At 37.9% G+C, this 20,229-nt stretch overlaps 1 protein-coding gene across 2 annotated transcripts in view; it reads left to right on the top strand.

Annotated features, from left to right (window-relative positions):
• The window catches only part of LOC127439835 (rho guanine nucleotide exchange factor 12-like), a 130,094-nt gene that overhangs the window by 56,529 nt on the left and 53,336 nt on the right, over positions 1 to 20,229 (top strand). Inside the window, exons 2-6 of one of the 2 annotated variants that reach the window (XM_051696066.1) lie at positions 1,805 to 1,825; positions 2,716 to 2,810; positions 16,363 to 16,461; positions 16,994 to 17,043; positions 20,108 to 20,165. In XM_051696066.1, the coding sequence (XP_051552026.1) occupies positions 1,805 to 1,825; positions 2,716 to 2,810; positions 16,363 to 16,461; positions 16,994 to 17,043; positions 20,108 to 20,165 (323 nt within the window). The remainder of the gene's footprint in view (positions 1 to 1,804; positions 1,826 to 2,715; positions 2,811 to 16,362; positions 16,462 to 16,993; positions 17,044 to 20,107; positions 20,166 to 20,229) is intronic. The other variant, XM_051696067.1, reaches the window with a different exon arrangement.

Genomic DNA, 20,229 nt, shown 5'->3' with positions numbered 1-20,229 from the left:
TCAATGGAGGAAAAAACAGGCAGGTTTGGAACAACTTGAGGGTGAGTTATTCTTTTAAAACAGTATTCAGAGCAATGCCTTTGAAAAGGGAGGGACGTAGGAAGCAAAAGTATTTTGGCCCAGTCCTGCCCCCTGCCTTCACTCTTACCCATCCCATTATCCTCCTGCCCCATTCAAACAATCAGGAAGCAGGGGACCCTGCCAGAAGCCCTTTCTGTTTCTGGGAATCAGGCCTACAGGGCTGCTGTGTAGTGGGCCGGATCTGACGTGAAAGCTATTGTTCCCGTGCGGGGCTCCATTGTGGAGGGGAAGGAACAGCAACAAAAACAAAAACCACCCGCGGATGGAGCTAAGAGGGAGGGGAGGACAAGAAGTCGGAGCTATTTCTGTAAAGAGGCTCCTCCAGTTCTTCCTTAAGAGTAGCCTCATAAGATACAACAGCTCTTGCTGCTGAGATATCGCAGTAATTAAAGGGATAGTTCACCCCAAAATGACAATTATGTCATCAGTTACTCACCCTCATGTTGTTTCAAACTTGTTTGACAAGATAGGACATTGTGTTGCCCTTTAGAAAGTTTTGAAAGCAGTAAATCCAGGTCACAAGGGACATGAAGCCATTGGCAAGACACACCAAACAGATTATGGGCAACAGATGGGGCAGGGGAAAGTTTCGGGAGATGGAAAGACAAATGCAACACAAATACATTATGCAACACTAAAACCACGAATGTATCCAGTACATAGGCAACATAACAGTCAGATAATAAAGAGCAAATTGAATGGATAATTCACCCAAAAATAAATGTTGTCACTTAATCACCCTCAATCTCATATGATGTTTGCAGAACTGTCTTGAAGACATATTGAAAAATGTCTTGTTCGCTGATTTCAATACAACGGAAGTTGATAGGGACTCACTTTTAAGCTTAAAAACGTTTAACTTGGAACTCGTACGTCATATCCCAAGTCTTATGAAGGCATACAATAGGTTTTGGGTGAGAAGCAACCAGAAATTGAAGTTATTTTACAGTGGAAATCTGGACTTCCACCATAGCTCTCCTTTGTGCGTTCATGAGAGAAGCTCATTTACAGTGGCTTATGCTTTAACCTCACAAAAGCACAAAGTGCAAGTTCTCACTTTAACAGGTTTAAGTTTTGCAACGATACCTTAGCATCTTAGCGTGTTTTGCATGGGCAAGCACCACTCACATTTTCTTCAGAAAAATCATGTAAAAATCAAGTTATTTTTCCAACTTTATGTATCCATTCATTTTTAAAGTGAACACTTTATGGTGCACTCAGTAACTTTTTGCTTGTGTCATCTTAGACTTACAGTGACATCTAGTGGTGTGGATGTAGCAACATTCAAAATCAATAGTTTTCAGTTACAGGTGCCATTGTAGAAATTCACTATTCACAATCAGTCATGATTAATTTAATCCAAGAGTTAAAGTGTACAACAACAAGACGGTTACTGAGATTAAGCGAGTAGTATTCAGCTGGTCATGTGATTCTACAAATGGCAGCCCCCACGAGGGCGCTCCTCCCCCATGTGGAACAAAACTGCTTTTATAAGGTTACTGATATGACTAGAGCCCTCCTCATCTCATGTGAGTGGTCATAAGTTTTATACATATGTTTCAAAATTACAATTCATTTCTTTGAGTAAAACTTTTTTAATAGGGAAATAATTACTGAGTGTACCTTTAAAATACAGTAATTGCAATGATCAGACTTTATTAGCATTAGCATATTTGCATTACTTGTTTCACCCTTTCTGAAAACTACTTTGTTTGTCTTCCAGGTTTCCAAAAAAAGCGAGCAGGTGAGTGCAATGCCTCCTGTAACTCTTTCTTTAGTGAAAGAGTCCAAACACCCTCATAGTGCCATTACAGAGAGAGGCATAGCAGCCCAACAGACAGCTAATGCCGGTTTTCTGCAGACAGAGATAGGGGCTGGTGAGGGTAGACACAACACTGATGCTGTTGCTGATATCAGTGTGACACAGTGTGGATATAAAACGCTCAGAATTGCAACATTAACCCCACAACAGTGAGGTATTTACGTAAATATGGAAATTGAATAGTGTTCTCTCAAGTTTGACATTATATACCCTGCAACGGTAGAATTGTCAGCAATTGCTTTAAACTCGTGTTGCATTAAGTAAATCTGTTTGAACACTGAGGCCAGACTTAATCATAGATTTGTTTTGAGTACTCTTATCTTTTGGTCTACGTCCATCAAATTCTAAATAAAAAATAAAATTCATTTTGTGAAGTATTTAATTCACTAGATTATCCAAAAATGGACATTACTGCATAGTTCGTTAATATACTGTATAAACTAAATTGTCATTGAATTTCCAGCAAAATTTATGTCGTGTTATGTTGTTACTGTGATATTAAATTACTCATACCATGATGTAAGACTTTGCTTATACCGCCCTCCCGTATTTACAAGGTTTGTTATGGTGTCATGACAAGTCTTTGTAATAAATGGCTGAATTCTCAGAGAACAGTAGTTTGCATTGTGTTGGTCAGAAATGTTTTGTCTGGTCTCTCTGCGCCTGTTTTTAGACAGGGGGCATGAGTGTGACCTTTTGTAAGTGGATCCACATTTCCTGTCTAGTTTTTGTATGCTGCTGGATAAGAATAGCCTGATTTGGCATTGATGGCGACCCTTTTCCCGTTTGTGTGTATGTGTGTGTGTGCACAGGACAGGAAGTATTCTCAGCAAAGACCATCCCCCAGACAAGAAGCCCAAGAGCGACAAGGCATCAGTCCCCCCCTCGCATGAGTTTGACCCCACAGGTAAGAACTTAAGGATGGGCATTTTGTCTACTCGAGTACTCTTGAGTACATAGACATGTACAAATACAGTATGTATATGTCATATGTCTTTGGCTGCTGCATTGTGTCTCATTGTTCCAATGTCTATTCATTAACGTTGGCTGTTATAATGTAGTCTGTTACAATAAGTACAAAAGAGGGCATAATCAAAATATAATGCATGATATTTTGTCATTATGTGAAGACTCGCTGGTCAATTCAATGAAACAATGCTCAGAACATGCATCTCTGTTCTTCCTTCAGGTTACCGTAATAAGTTTAGTAAGTGCGCACCACTGTTTCTGAACAGTGAATCTGCCAACTGTGGTTTCTGTGACACCATAATCATCGCGTTTTTAAAATGCAATGTTACGTTGAAAATAGTTTTGAAGACCCTGCGTTCTGTTACATTCAGCTGTGCTCCATCTAGATATTTGAAAAAAGATTTTGCCTTGTGTGTGTGTGTGTGCGCTTCTCCAGAGAGTAGAGCACCGTCTCTGCCCCGGACAGAAAGTCACGCTGTGCTCCGTTGGAGTTTGTTGCTGTGATGATTCATGCTTCCTCCCATTTAACTTGGAATTTTAAACTAAATACTGGGAAAACTGCAATGGAACGCCACTTTATGTTGGACTTGCAACTTGTGCAGAAATCTTCAACTCTGATTTCGCTGAAATGCAGGTGTGTGACATATGTCGGCACCGAGAGAGATGTTAAACCTTCACTTTTATTAAATAATATACATTAATAAGTCAAAGTTTCTACATTATATGACAATAAAATGTGTTTAGCAAACGTTTGCAGAGACAGATGTTCTTTCTTTTGATTATCGTAAACGTTATCATTGCAGCATCGTTTAGCAGTTTGGTTGCTATGAGATGTCTCTGTTGACAATCAAGGTACCTCTGAAAATCACAACGTAATCACTCTCAAAATTAAAAATAAGGCCCCTCTTTGATACGTAGTGTAGGTGTCAGGTAGTTGTCACTGAATTTCGAATTCAGTGAAAATTCACGTCAAGCATTTTCATTTTCGATCATCGTTTTCATGATCGATCATTGCTGTCACTTCCGAGTATTCGTGTACTCGAGTACTCGGGCCCATCCCTAGTAAGAACTCTCCTATTTGTCTGTATTTGAAAGATGAAGACATCTCTTAAATAATGCATAGTCCTCTCTCTCTCTTTTTCTCTCTCTCTCTCATGAATTTTTGTGAAGCATAATCCAATGTTTCTTGAAAACTCAAAGTAACTGACAAACCGTTACACTGTGTCTTAACCAACACACTGCAATTTTCCAGTGAGAAGCAATTTGTCTGTCCATAATATATGCAAACATTTGCTGGGTGATGCAACACAGTAAAAGCCAATTGGAGTCTATTGGATGTTTAATATTCAGGGCTGTTTGGACCAATGACTTTTTAATGTGGGCGGAGCTACCCAGCACAGTGCCTCAGAAATAAGAACCAAGCGATCAACAACATGACTTGTCGCTGTTGTGACTGGTTAGGACAAATAAATTGGTATTTTTTTTTAACAAAAGACATATTTCATCTATTTTTGTCCGATAACTGATATGCAGAACTGATTTTATTTATGCTTTATAATGCAATAATAAACTAAACAATCATACACTCTAACAATAAAACATAATTAATAAAAATAAATTAGCTTAGAGGTACAGTTCACACAAAAATGAAAGTTCTGTCATGATTTACTCACCCTCATATCGTTCCAAACCCGTATGACCTTCTTATGCTGAACACAGAAGATAGACCTAGGTATCTTAAAGTAGGCTTTTTCACGCAGCGATAATCAGAACATTTTCTTGATGATTATTCATCTGTATTGCCATTTTTCATATATTAATAGGGCTACTCGTTGCACAATAGTTTTTGTCTCTTCATACATATTTCTCAATACAACTTTGGTAAAGTGTGAGCGGCAGGGTAACGTAAAAGAGGTAACGCGCTGCACACGTCTGGTGGATGACATGGTGCGTTGTAAAATTCGAAACAATTATTTTCCATGAAGGTTCAACTCCACCTCCACGACTCCAGAGGCTGTTCAAAATTCTGCAGTGCCATGGAGCACAACTCGTGTAGTTTTCCATTAAATTCGACCCAAATCATTATCAAAGGACATAGATTATTGACTCTAGCCATTACTGGATGATATATTGTGTATATGTATCTTTCATATAGCCTACACAATGCATTTTCAGTTACAAGTATGTCTTTTTGTGGTTTGACAGCTTGAAAGAAACCTATTCAAGGCTACATACAGAGAAACTGCATAATAAATGGCACCATTTCTAATCATTCAGTTTGCGCACTTTCACATGTTTCATACACTAACCTGCAAACTCATCAACGTCACTTTGATTATTCTTCAAGTACAAAACCTTGGTAACTTTTGTGTGTATGTTGACTAGATTCACAACTTTGTGTAACACTCCTGTGTGTAATACCTGTGCCTTGTTCTATACGTGAAGCGGCGCGGTGCTTCTCGTCCGGTGTGTGACTGGCTTCGGTAAATGTTGTGGTTTCCCAAAGCTATTATGCCAGACTACATTAAACTTAAGGCTAATAAACAGTGAATTGGAAAGCATACAATTTAGGCTTCTGATTTTAATGTTGACTCAAGTTAATATATTGATGCCTCAAAAACGTATCAAGAAAATAACGTGCCGATCAGTAATCGATGTATCGATATTTTATGATATTCCTACTTAAAAGTAGTTTACGTGAGTTGTCCTTCATATTCCAAATCTTCTGATGGCATACGAAAGGTTTTGGTCAGAAAGTCTTGCATAACACATTCATGAACATGATGAGAGTAGTTCTTAAACAGTGCCACGTGTGTTCACGCAAGAACTTGAGTTGATTTTAGTGCTAAAAACAGCTCAAGTTCTTGCGAGAACAGGTGAATAATTGTCTGTTACGTAAAATAATTTATGCAAACAACACACTAAAATATTTAGTTAATTTTCTTGTGAACATTGTTACTTGTTGTGGTGTAATGCCATTGTTGGGTGCAATTCTTTAGAGACCCACCAAATGTCATTTGTCATTAGACCCAATATTAAAGAACAAGTAAGTAAAAAAAAAAAAAGTACCAGACAATCTACAAACATTTTGCTCAGATAATTCAGAGCAAAATGTGTGTGTCTGGATTTTGACAGCTTGTAGAGTCAGCAGATATTGTGTACATTGCATTAAACACTAGTGATCTGCTTGTCTGAGGATTTTTTTTTTTGGTAGAGAGATTGAATGCAGACCTGACGTGTAAATAAGAACAGCTGCTGCTGGACTACTTCAGTCTGCGTTAAGATAATTGCACTAGGAGCATGTAAAGGCCTGTGACATCAAGGCGGCAACAGGGACGTCAGTCATTATTTATATGCCAGACTAGCACCTTGTTTAAACACTTAACATTGACTTTGACTTTTGGCCACCTCTTGAATAACATGTTCATGAATCAGATTAAGCAATGCAACCCATAAGGCCTGATCACACTTAAACAGTGTCCTAACCAGACTCTACGCAGTAAAGCGACAAGCAATAAAAGCCATCTCTTCCATGTAAATCTGAGGTTTTGTCCTAACCGACTGCAGCAACAAAGGAGAATTTGTTGATCGCTTGGTTTCTATTTATACAGTGTCACACTGGGTATCCCTGCCCACAGTGAAATCTCTTGTGAAATAGTCTAAAATCCAGCTCATCATAACCATATATTAAACATCAAGTTCTGATTGTCTTTGATTCTGATGCATTGCACAGCATTTTCTTTAGCGTGAACAGATATTTTGCTTGCTGCTGCTGGAAACGATTGCGTAGCGACTGGTTATGACGTGGTGTAAGAGCGATGCAGGTAAAATCACTTTAGGAAATTTCCATCAAAAGTGTCAATACTAATTGACATGCAAGGTTTTGAAACAGTGTCTTGAAACAAGCGCTCTTCTTTTGGCTTCTGTTGCTGGAAGGCTCTCCCACGCTTAAACACGCCCTCAGTGTATGACGACTGTATATATAAACATTTTCTTTCTAAGCAAAATAGGGGTTACCAGCTAAATATATCATAACATAAAATTACAATGCACCACAGAATTACAATATTCGCAATACATATTGATTATAATATTCCCAATTCAATTCCCAGCCCTCACCGAAAAAAAATTATGTGTTGGATTTACTTAAACTGTATACAGTGTGTAGCATTTTTGCATCACGCTTTTTAGTAAATTCAACTTATGGTCATTTTAGGTCAGCATAACTAGAAAACGTTTGTTAGAAATACACGAATGTACCAGTTCATTAAACTTTATTTACTTAAAAAGGTGTCAAACGGATAAGATTTAACAACTAATAGCACCTTCTTTCAGATGAATTAGTTTCTAATGTCATTCTTTGAGCTTGAAGGTCATGACCATAACTAACTTTTGGTATTGGATTTGAATCAGGCTCATCAGAGCGATACTCTGTCCAGGTAAAAACGTCAGTATAGTGAATACATTACCAATTTTTTAGCAAAAAGATAAAGGTTCAAGATTGTATACTAGGGATGGGATGATAAATCGAATTTTGATGTATCGCGAACCAAGAAATGACGAACCATATCGAGGCAAAACTCGATATTTTGAAATTTGCTAAATTGTTTCTGTCGATGTGATCATAAGCTAAATGACACGTTAAACATCATAATCTCTCTAGCTTGATTTTACTTCACTGCCCTTTTTCTACACTGTTTACAGGATACGCACAAGGTCCTTGAAGTGCTTTAAGTGCTTGAATTTAGTTTAAAATCGCCTTGTTTTGTTGAAAAGTGCTTGAGTTTAAAACTGACCATTTCTTCCGTGTAATGTGTGTCCATCAAAGATGAGATCATGCACTCCAATTTCATTGAATGATGCATCTTTCAACAACATTACTGTTCTTTACAGTCAAATAAAACCGTAAAAAGAAATATTCATTTTAATCACATAGCGCTAAAAATCGAGACTTCTCTCTTATTAATGAACCAGAACACCTGTGTGTGCGCGAGTCTGTGAGTTGCAGTACCATTTTTGCTCTTGTTATACAAATGAATGTAAACTAAATTTTTTTTACTTTTAAATTGTACACATTACTTCAAACATTGACAGCTCATATAATTTTTACATATAAAAGTTCATGATAGAATATTAATTGATAGAATGTAGAATTTGTATATTTTTAAAAAGTTAAAATGTGATTATAATAATCAAGACAAACAAATTATATATATATATATATATATATATATATATAAATAAACACTTCCACATACTTTTTCAGGACAGGTTCTGTTCAGTTCTATTGCTTGTTCTGCCTGAATGTAGCCCACTATTTTTGAAGGCTTATTTTACTTTTCTTTTTTTTTTTTTTTCTTTTTATACTTTTCTTATAGAGAAAGGCATATGAGAAACTCTTATTATTTAAAATTTGAGCATTTATATTGTGTATTAAAGAACTTTATTTTGATGAGAAATTATTATTTGCATTTTGCACAAAAACTTTTCAAGAAATAACCCGTTTTCTGTCATATCTTATACTCTATCGAACCGAATTATGAGATAACCATATCGTCCCTATTGAATACTTAACATCTTTCACGAGGGCATGAACTACTATCCTATGAAGCATTGCGACTGATGTTATCGAATTAAAAACTATAACAAAAATATAAAACTACTGATTTAAAACTTTTTTATAAGTATATAAACTAATAAATTTTACGTTTATTGCAAAATATTCTAATATATACAAATATGTATGTAATTTGAGAGTATAGGGAGACCAGTTTGAGTGTGTCATGGGAGTTTGTGGTCACTGCAGAGCTCTTTTGGTGCACTTTGTTTGCTGATTTGGTGGATCCTTCTCTGCAATATCATGGGTAGTGTAGTTTTTCTTGTTTTTCTGTCTATAAATGTTCATAAGTTATTGTTAAAAATCAATTCCCCAGTGGGGGGAAAAAAAATATTGGGATTTTTACTTCCTGAACCCGACTGTTGCACTCTATAGGTCCTTAATGACTCATTTATAATCTATAATCTTACATAGGATTAACTAGACATGACTGAAATGAAAGAATCAAGCATCACAACAACCATGTTGCCATGCGATATGACAGCTTAACACTTTCATTCCCAATGCTTTGAACTTGATATCATTTTAGCAGCCTGGTTATGCTATTATGTCAGGGGCCCGACACATCCTAAGATCCGGATGTTGTCACAGGGCTGTAATCCCTCTCGCTCTCTCTTCCTGCCGCGGAGAGACTGTAGGTATGCACAGCTGTGCGGCGATTAGAGGGAATTTTCAGTTGAGGATGGCTGCTTATTTTAACAAGGAATCTAGCTGAGTCATCAAGGAGGATGTGCAGGGTGTGTTTCAGATGCGTTTGAGTCATCGCTTTATAAATTGATTTGGGAGGAAAGGAAGGAGTGTCTGTTGGTCAAGGACAAAATGCCTCTTAATTTGGTGAAAGCTTGTGTGTCTCATGAACACGGTTGTGGTAGCTGAATATCTGCAGATTTGTGAATGCATTTATTTACATCAGTAATACAGCCTGCTGTGGTCCCAAAAAGTATTTAGATTGAAAAATCTGAATGCTATTGTATTCGCAAAATATCAAACCAAATGGCATTCTTTTTAAAGAATAGCGCAGGCACACTTTCCATGCAAAATATTTCACAAAAAGAAGTTTAAGTTATAAAATAATGGATATACTGTTCAGAATGCAGACAAAGTATTTAGACACAGTCTGGTTGCCAAATATTAGAGGAACATGTCCTGTAGTTATTCTACTAATCTGCTTGGAGACTTGTGTGAATTTAAAGGGTACTGTCTTCATACATCCACTAAAAATCACCTTGGGACCAGACTAGTTGGTAAAAAGTAATTTGAAAAAAAAAAAGAAAAAGGCTCAAAGTCAAGTTAGTTCTAAGTCTAGCATCATTTGTTTGCAGATGCCACTTGCTTTGATATTTTGTTATCTAATGCAATGACATTAATTCATTTTTATGCATGGCTCAAGTGTCCAAATACTTTTGATGGCCACTGAATATATCAGTTGCTTTTTTCTTATTAAATGTGCTTTTCATTAATCTTATTATTTCTTTTGCTTTTTCCTGCTGTCTGTGTGTGCATATGTGCACCGCATGTTGGCTGTTCTCAGATCTGCCTGTTCAAAGTGTAGTAGCTGTCGGATGGCCAGAGTCATGTGGTAAGAGTCTTGGAGTCACTGTCGCTGCTTTGGGGTTATGCTGTGGTGTGTGTGCGCTTGTGTGATTCTTCTCCTCGCCGTCCCCAAAACACATTTATTGCACTTGTTCCTCTGCGTATTTTAGTGGCGGGCAATACCTTGGTGCAGGAACGAATTGGATCCACTCAGAGACATGTTTAATTATTGGTGATCTTGAGCCCTTTACATGGTGCCTTAACCTTTCCGCTACAGTCTCTCTCACACCCTGTTAGCCACTTTTTATCTATTCTATTCTAGACGGAGTTTAAGCTTATATTCTCATTTAAGTCTTTGTAAACTTCTGTATGAACATCAATAAACAGAAATGCCATATTGAAACATTTCATTTTGCCAATTCTAATGGTTAGTTGATCAAGAACACCAAGACCAAGTTTGTTAATTAAGATTTAAATGTAATAATAATAAAAAAAGAATATTAACTTTAATGCAGTGTTTTGACAACCAACACAAAGTTGAATATTACTTTTGTTTCTCACATTCAGTATGTTTAGATGTACTTTAAAAGTTTGATTTCGGTCAATCTGAAACAATAATTCGTCTTTCTAAAATGGACACGTTACCATTTATAGTGCAAGAGTTTTAGCACTTGATGCATGGCTGGACTTTTCTTTTACTCAAAGTTTTCATATATGCTTCAAATATGCTGTGCCTACCTCTTAGAAAATTTGGAGTAGATCCTTGAGTCGTGTTCCATGACAGTTTCCATGCAGGATATGAGAGATGAGTCACTGTCCCACGTTTTTTTTTTTTTTTTTTTTTTTTAATGCTTAGCACATGGGCTAAGGACATCACCCTTTAGCCTCATTGTAGCTTACTACAAATTTTATTTTTTGGGATTTGGATTATCAATTCAACACTTCTGAATGTACTTCTTACTTTCCCTGAGGTACACTTTTAATGTTAGTAAAGTTTTTTTGCACCAAAACTGTCATAATTCAGTAATATATGATCATTTTCCACCATGTCTCTGGCCCGCTGTCTGGATGCTCGGTTTTGACCTCAGTGTCCGTCTCCTTTAAACTTCAATGTAAACTCTCGCTGTTATGATTGGCTAACATCATGCAGCCCCTCGAATACAGCCATAAATACTGTATTTGAAACTCAACTGGAAGAGAATTGTTCACCTCCACAACAATAAAAAGCAAAATTTTAGGGTTTACACGTAATGCACACTCAACATTTCATACTGATTGTATCAAACTGTTCACTCAAGCAACGCAGCACCATAAACTATAAATATCAAACAGTCATGATGACATGAAACATTCATGAATGGAATTTGTTACTTACCGTTTTTCTGTCCAGTAGTGTTTTTAACTGTCCCATCTTTCAATAACAGTTCCTTTACTAAGCTTGAATCATATTGCGGCTGGTTCACAAGCAGTCCACGCTGAAATGAGCCGAACACTCATAATACAATCCACGGTGAAACATGATGCACATAGATAATTCAATGCATGGTAAACCATGACTCTCACACACATCCTGCACTGATGTGATCAGGAATTTTGTTAAACTTTAGTCACAATTTCCTGATGTTGGGATGTTTCAATAGAGGCCACAGCAGAGAGGCTGGTCTTCACAGGCACGACATCTCACATCTTTCATCATCTGTTTACTCTGGACGAGACATGGTTCTCCCAGCCAGCCAGTGGCAGCAATGGAATGGAGCAGAACAGACATGTTTTTAAAAGTTGAGTTTGTACCGCACATTGCCGCAAACACATCAGAGCGGTCAAAAACATCCATCTAGTGCATGTTTACATAGACAGACGAACAAAAATAGTGCAGGTGGGCGCAAGAACGCATCCAGGAAGTGTTTACACTCCAAAGAGCAAGATGCAAAAGTGGGGTCTCCTTTTAGAGTTGAACCTTGACATCGCGTCTTTCAAAGTCGGCACAAGATGCAAGATAATGGTCAGCGCAGTTTTATTGCGTATTTATGTAGAAAAACTTTAAAAATAGTCCAGATGGACAGAAGAAGGTGTCCTGTGTAAGTCCCGTTTAGTGTAGAGAAATAGGAGGCCCGTCTCCTCTTCATCTTTCTGACTGAGCGCCAGTGGGCAGGCAGGCCAAGGGTGTGATAATGGAAAAGTAGGTATTGATGTCTTGCTGTAGAGGCAGTCATGTGCTGATGCATTTATCTGTGTGATGTCACAAATTAGGGAAAAGCCAATTTCGCAGCTTGGTTAAAATAGATGCTCTTTCTATATTGAGGAGTACATTTTGAGTTCTGAACTTACAGTAAGTTTTTATTTGTACAGTGAACTCTTACATGTCAGAAGATCAAGGAAAAATGTGTTCCTTGTGTCATGACCCCTTTAACGTCTAGATTTTGTCTTTACGCTCCCTATGCTGTTCTTTCAGACAAATTAGATCAACACTAGCACAACTGCAAATCACCTAGCCAAAAAAAGAAAACTTCTACTTCTCTTTGCCCCTTGGGAGTTTATGCACAATGGATTGTGGTAATAGTTATTGGTAGTTTGCCCAATGTCAGAAAATAGGTTTAAATAAACACATTTCCCTTCCTTTGCTTATTGATTTAATAATCTCCAAAATAGAAGGGCTCTAGAAAAACATAACTAGTGTAGTGCACAGTGCACAGATTTCCACAGAACTTAACTTCCTTTAAAAAGCTAACTTGCTTAGGTCCCAAATTGTTAAACAGAAATAGACTTAGGGTGAGTTCACACTTGGCAGGTTTGGTTCGATTAAAACGAACTCTGGTGCAATTGCTCTGTTAGTGCAGTTCATATGAACAAGTGTGAACACCACCTGAACCTTGGTGCCCACCAAACAAGCGGACCGAGACCACCTGAATAGTGGGTCTTGGTCTGCTTCCAAACGAACTCTGGTGCGGTTCAATTGATATATGAATGCAACATGGACCAAAGACGTCTAAATGGACCAAAAACAGGAAGTAATTTGCCTAATACTAACCTCAAGCCTACCTGGTTCTTCTCATCATAGGAGCTATGTTGCCCATTACAGTTCGGAACCGCCGTCAGCCGTCCTTGCAGCATATCTTCATTTGTTTGCAACAGAGGAATTCCTGTTTTGACTCCTTTACACATTTTATTAGCTCTTCTTTTGTTCTCAGCTGGTAAAAATGCAACCATATATACATATATAAATCTAACGAGCGCATTTAGTCCAGCAGCCAGCATTGTTTTGGATGTTCGGCAAGTTCCGTCGCAAAATATGTCATAAAAGCTGTCCAATCAGGTTGTGAATTTTTCCTGATGCCTTTCGTTTTCTATCTTTAGGTTCGGTGTTAAAAATGCCAGTGTGAACGCTAAGCGAACCAGGACTAAATGTATCATTTTCTATTTTGGTCCGGACCAAGAGGACCAAGAGAACCGAACTACAAGTGTGAACACACCCTTAGCTACAACTCAGCACCAGAACGGCAGGGTTTTGCTGATATTGGGAGTTGTTGGAGTTCACAGTGTGTGGAGACAGTTTTCAGCAGATGCAATCATTTCAAAATGGCCAGATATCAGCCAAATAGTTGGCCTTGCAGACAGATTTATTGATCTGTCACTAGCCCAACGTAACATCCAGACACTATAAATCTATTTTGTGAATGTATGTGTGAGGGTGTGTTGTTGTGTTAGAAACAATAAGGGGTGAAGATGCACTTTGTAGCATCACACACACAAATGGCTGATGAGCTACTCTGAAGCATTGCTTGTAAACACACTGGAGACTGATATGGCCTGGTCTGGTGAGGTACTTGTCATCTCGTTGTCACCATGTTTTTCCCTCACTTCCACTGTTCACAAAAGCAGAGTCCATGTAAAAACTTTAAGTTTGCAGTCAGTTCCACCATTAAACTTGACAGTTTCTATACTAAGCATTTGTGTAGGCAGATCCTTAATGGCAGAATCTGTGTATGCAATGTAGGGATGGGCATTTCAAGTAATTTTGTAGTTGAGCACTCTAACACATAAAAGAAAATGAGTAATCGATTGCTTGATATTTAAAATTTAAGGTCAACCTTAAACCTTTGAACCTGTTTTTCTTATGAAAATGAGCACTGTGCATAAACAACAATATTTAGATTAAAAAACATTTGCAATCACACATGGAAACATACATTTTAAGTCTTCAGAAGCGATAGTCACTTCAAATAATGACAGACTTTTCTTTTGGTTACTATTTCTTTAACAATTTCATGCATCCACAGTGCCAACCAGTGCATTGAGTTGTAATGGCAAGATTTAGGGGTTAGAAGCCTTTTTTGCCTACGGCAGGCAGAGGAAAATATAATTGCAGTATTTGAGTTTTCTTTTTTTTTTCTTTTTACTAGTCGAATGTTTAAAGATGATTAAAGGGATAGTTCACCCAAAAATGAAAATTCTCTCATCATTTACTCAACCTCATGCCATCCTAGATGTGTATGACTCTTTTTCATCTGCTGAACACAAACTAAGTTTTTTAGAAGAATATTTCAGCTCTATAGGTCCTCACAATGCAAGTGAATGGGTGCCAAAATGTTGAAGCTTCAAAATCCACAATAGGGCAACACAAAAGTACTCCAGACGACTCTGGTGGTTAAATCCATATATTCAGAAGAAATATGATAAAATATAATTAAAATATAATAAAAAATTACTTCAGTATTGATCTGTTTCTCACCCACACCTATCATATCATGTCTGAACACATGGATTTAACCACTGGAGTCACATAGATTACTTTTATACTCTCTTTATGTGGACTTTGGAGCTTCAAACTTTTGTCACCCATTCACTTGCATTGAATGGAACTACAGAGCTGAGATATTCTTCTAAAAATCTTAATTTGTGTTCTGCAGAAGAAAGAAAGTCATACACATCTGGGATGCTAGGATGGTGAGTAAATGATGAGAATTTTCATTTTTAGGTGAACTATCCCTTTAAGTACTCGATTAATCGATTACTCATGCACATCCCTGATGCAAATAAAGATTCAGATATACAAAACTTGTAGGTACACCATGATCTGCCCTAAATAAATCTTTGTTTGTGCAAATTCGCTAGCTTTTGGGATCACCTTGGCTCTTTCCTGTACTTATGGTGTTTCTAAATGGTTGTTGCTAAATGGCTGTGCAAGGATGAGGGATCTGTTCTTATTTATATTTTATTAGCATTTCCCATACATTGGGATTGTACATGTGTTCCAGTTTAAAGTCAAAATGAATGAAATTTACCGTTTACTTTCTTAATTCACATTCCTGGTCTAATTGAATGAATGAATGTTGCATTTATATAGCACTTTTCGGACACTACACATAAAGCGCTTTACACAGTGAACAGGGGACTCTCCTCAACCGCCACCAGTGTGCAGCATCCACCTGGATGATGCGACGGCAGCCATAGTGCGCCAGTACGCTCACCACACACCAGCTATTGGTGGTGAGGAAAGAGTAGAGTTATAGAGCCAATTTATTGATGGGGATTATTAGGAGGCCATGATTGAGAAGGGCCAGTGGGGGTAATTTGGCCAGGACACCGGGGTTACACCCCTACTCTTTTACAAGAAGTACCCTGGGATGTTTAATGACCACAGAGATCGGTTTAATGTCTCATCTGAAAGACAGATTGTGTAATTGTGTACGATTCATCAGTGTGTCCACTTTCATCAAAATAATAATTTGAAATGACTTTCCTCAGCCATCGCTTTTATTTTACAACCCCTCCCCCCCCAACCATCTGTCATATTGAGATGACTTTTCATGATCCAATCAATTTGCAATGGATCAAACCCTGCCCTACATTGTTTTTCTCATTGAATAGCCTCATGTAGTTTCAAGTTGATTTTAGCACTAAATGTTTGACTCATTTCTCCTTGAACATTCTTGTTCTCTAAAATGAGGTTGGGTTTGCAGTGCATATGTTTGAGTTTAAAACTGTTTTATAGTTTTCTTACATAGATGTCCTGTAAGGTCAAGAGCATGGTTGTGAACAGGAAAAGAAACTGTTTGTGTGTTTATATAATTGAAAAGCTCTTTTATGACTGAGTGCACATGGCATGCTCAAGGCCTTTTAGGAAATCAGTTTTAGTGCATTTACCCTGTCTCTATTCAGTTTGAACATCTTTCACATACACACATCCACTATGTGTGACCAGAAATAACACACTCAACTTTATCCAGCTCCTTGATTGGTACTTGCCGAGTCCTCATCCTTTCTCATGAGCACTCCATATCTTTCCAATCCTTAACACTGACACTCCATCTCTCTCTCTCTCTCTCTCTCTCTCTCTCAGGGCTCGTGCAGCGTTGTGTTATCATCCAGAAAGATGAGAATGGCTTTGGGCTGACAGTGAGTGGAGATAACCCTGTGTTTGTTCAGCTAGTGAAAGAGGGTAAGAAAGACTAAATCCCTTTTTTGTCATTCTTGTTTGGCCCTTTGCAACTTGAGCATACATTAAAATCATATAAATATAATTGACTTTAACACACATTTGACTCATTTAACTACCCAGGCTTGGATAATTAGTCAGTTGCGTAACACTACAGTACAATGTAATTAAGACTCTAACAGTGTTAAATACATAGTTTATTTGCCTAGTCACTGCAGCAAGGCAGTACAAGATTGTATTAATACTACTTGTGACCACCCTTACACAAAAGTACGGTACTGTGGTAATACAGTGATGGTATCAGATGGTAATACCATGGTACTGAATGTTTACCATATTCATATGCAGTGGTATTTACATGGTACCTCAAAGTTCTTCAAAGAATGGTATGACCATGGTACCATCTCCAAAATTAAGCATTTACAAAGTAAAAATTTTTAAAAAAAAATTCTGTTTGAAAAAACAAACAAGTATCTACATCTTTTTCCCATTCCAGTAAAAGATGTGATGACTTTTTCTCTTCTTTTGCAAACAGATGGAGCTGCCATGCGAGCTGGTGTTCAGACAGGCGACCGAATCATAAAGGTGATTTAGCTCAGATTTATAAATCTGTGGAATAGATTTGAATGTCAGTAGTCAAGATTCAGGTCAAAAGGGGTGCAGCCTACTGGATCTGACAACCTCAGAAACTATTATAAGGGGCTTGTGTCTTTAAGCCCTGGAGCAACAATACACAGAGGTTGTCCAGACAGACTCACCTGTGGACATGATGTCTCCGGTACCTCGCTGTGCCACCTGCTGGCAGCATGGAGAAATATGGCTTATATTTACAAAAAATGATACAGATATTTTACCAGGACTTTTAAAGGTGTAATAAGCTAATTTTTATTGTTTTGATGCAGCATCTCGAAAAAGTCAACGTTTTTGAATACTAATCCCACTGTATACTTAAAGGCAAATTTGTTATCCATGATTAATTTGTTCCAGCTACTGAAAGTATCAGAGAATAATAAATAATATGGATAGCATCGAAACCCTTAAAAACTGATACGTGGAATTGTGTCGATGTTCAAATTCACGCCAAAAACACTGTTTTTCATGCTCTAGGTAATGTATATACTGTGTGGGTGTTAGAGTAAACAAAAAGGAAATTGCCAAAACTTTATTTGGCACAAGTACTCTTAATTTCTTTATGTATATAACTCCTTTAATGTGGAAAAACTTACTTTGTGCACCTTTTTAATAAATACAACACATAATGCAGTGATCCCTTAAAGGGACTGTTCACCCAAAAATGAAAAATCTCTCATCATTTACTCACCCTCGTGCCATCACAGATGTGTGTGACTTTCTTCAGCAGAACACAAATTAAGATTTTTAGAAGAATATCTCTGCTCTGTATGTCTTCACAATGCAAGTAAATGGTGACCAGAACTCAGAAGATCCAAAAAGGGCATAAAGCCAGCAGAAAAGTAAACCATATGACTCCAGTGGTTAAATCCATGTCTTCTGAAGTGATATGATAGGTGTGGGTGAGAAACAGATCAATATTCAAGTGCTTGGTTACTATAAATCTCCACATTTGACCAGCCTCAGCCAGTATGTGGCTGAATGTGAAAGTCACTTCCACACCAGAATGTGGAAGTGAAAGTGTAGAATTTTAGTAAAAAAAGACTTAAATATTGATCTCATTCTCACCCACACCTATCATATCGCTTCAGAAGTCATTATGGATTACTTTTATACTGCCTTTATGTCCCTTTTGGACCTTCAAAGTTCTGGTCACCATTCATTTGCATTGTGAGGACCAACAGAGCTGAACAATTCTTTTAAAAATCTTTGTGTTTTGCAGAAGAAAGAAAGTCATATACAGTGCATCCGGAAAGTATTCACAGCGCTTCACTTTTTCCACATTTTGTTATGTTACAACCTTATTCCAAAATGGATTAAATTAATTATTTTCCTCAAAATTCTACAAAAAATACTCCATAATGAAAATGTGAAAGACGTTTGTTTGAAATCTTTGCAAATTTATTAAAAATTAAAAACGAAAAAAAAAAAAAATCACATGTACAGAAGTATTCACAGCCTTTGCTCAATACTTTGTTGAAGCACCTTTGGCACCAATTACAGCCTCAAGTCTTTTTGAGTATGATGCTACAAGGTTGGCACACCTATTTTTGGGCAGTTTCTCCCATTCTTCTTTGCAGGACCTCTCAAGCTCCATCAGGTTGGATGGGGAGCGTCAGTGCACAGCCATTTTCAGATCTCTCCAGAGATGTTCAATCGGGTTCAAGTCTGGGCTCTGGCTGATCCACTCAAGAACATTCACAGAGTTGTCCCAGAGCCACTCCTTTGTTATCTTGGCTGTGTGCTTAGGGTCGTTTTCCTGTTGGAAGATGAACCTTCGCCCCAGTCTGAGGTCCAGAGCGCTCTGGAGCAGGTTTTCATCAAGTATGTCTCTGTACATTGCTGCATTCATCTTTCCCTCGATCCTGACTAGTCTCCCAGTTCCTGCCGCTGAAAAACATCCCCACAGCATGATGCTGCCACCACCATGCTTCACTGTAGGGATGGTATTGGCCAGGTGATGAGCGGTGCCTGGTTTCCTCCAGACATGACGCTTGCCATTCAGGCCAAAGAGTTCAATCTTTGTTTCTCATAGTCTGAGAGTCCTTCAGGTGCCTTTTAGCAAACTCCAGGCGGGCTATCATGTGCCTTTTACTGAGAAGTGGCTTCCATGTGGCCACTCTACCATACAGACCTGATTGGTGGAGTGCTGCAGAGATGGTTGTTCTTCTGGAAGGTTCTCCTCTCTCCACAGAGAAATGCTGGAGCTCTGTCAGAGTGACCATTGAGTTCTTGGTCACCTCCCTGACTAAGGCCCTTCTGCCCCGATCGCTCAGTTTGGCCAGGCGGCCAGCTCTAGGAAGAGTCCTGGTCGTTCCAAACTTCTTCCATTTATGGATGATGGAGGCCACTGTGCTCATTGGGACCTTCAATGCTGCAGAAATGTTTCTGTACCCTTCCCCAGATCTGTGCCTCGATACAATCCTGTCTCGGAGGTCTACAGACAATTCCTTGGACTTCATGGCTTGGTTTGTGCTCTGACATGCACTGTTAACTGTGGGACCTTATATAGACAGGTGTGTGCCTTTCCAAATCATGTCCAATCAACTGAATTTACCACAGGTGGACTCCAATCAAGTTGTAGAAACATCTGAAGGATGATCAGTGGAAACAGGCTGCACCTGAGCTCAATTTTGAGTGTCATGGCAAAGGCTGTGAATACTTATGTACATGTGATTTTTTTTTTTTTTCATTTTTTTTTTTTAATAAATTTGCAAAGATTTCAAACAAACTTCTTTCACGTTGTCATTATGGGGTATTGTTTGTAGAATTTTTAGGAAAATAATGAATTGAATCCATTTTGGAATAAGGCTGTAACATAACAAAATGTGGAAAAAGTGAAGCACTGTGAATACTTTCCGGATGCACTGTACATCTGGGATGGCATGAGGGTGAGTAAATGATAAGGGAATTTTCATTTTTGTGTGAACTATTCCTTTAATGCTTCTGTAATGGACTGGGTGTCATTTATGATTTTAATTTAATACGTGTGTTTTACATGGTTCTCTTTTTCATACAGGTCAATGGGACATTAGTAACACATTCAAATCATGTAGAAGTCGTAAAGCTAATAAAATGTAAGTGGCCTATCCTTCACTTTATTCATTTGACTGAACTAATTCACCTTTTAAAGGGATAGTT

This window comes from Myxocyprinus asiaticus, chromosome 4 (genome assembly GCF_019703515.2).
Source record: "Myxocyprinus asiaticus isolate MX2 ecotype Aquarium Trade chromosome 4, UBuf_Myxa_2, whole genome shotgun sequence".
Taxonomy (NCBI): Eukaryota; Metazoa; Chordata; class Actinopteri; order Cypriniformes; family Catostomidae; genus Myxocyprinus; species Myxocyprinus asiaticus.
This window is presented reverse-complemented; position numbering and strand designations above follow the sequence as displayed.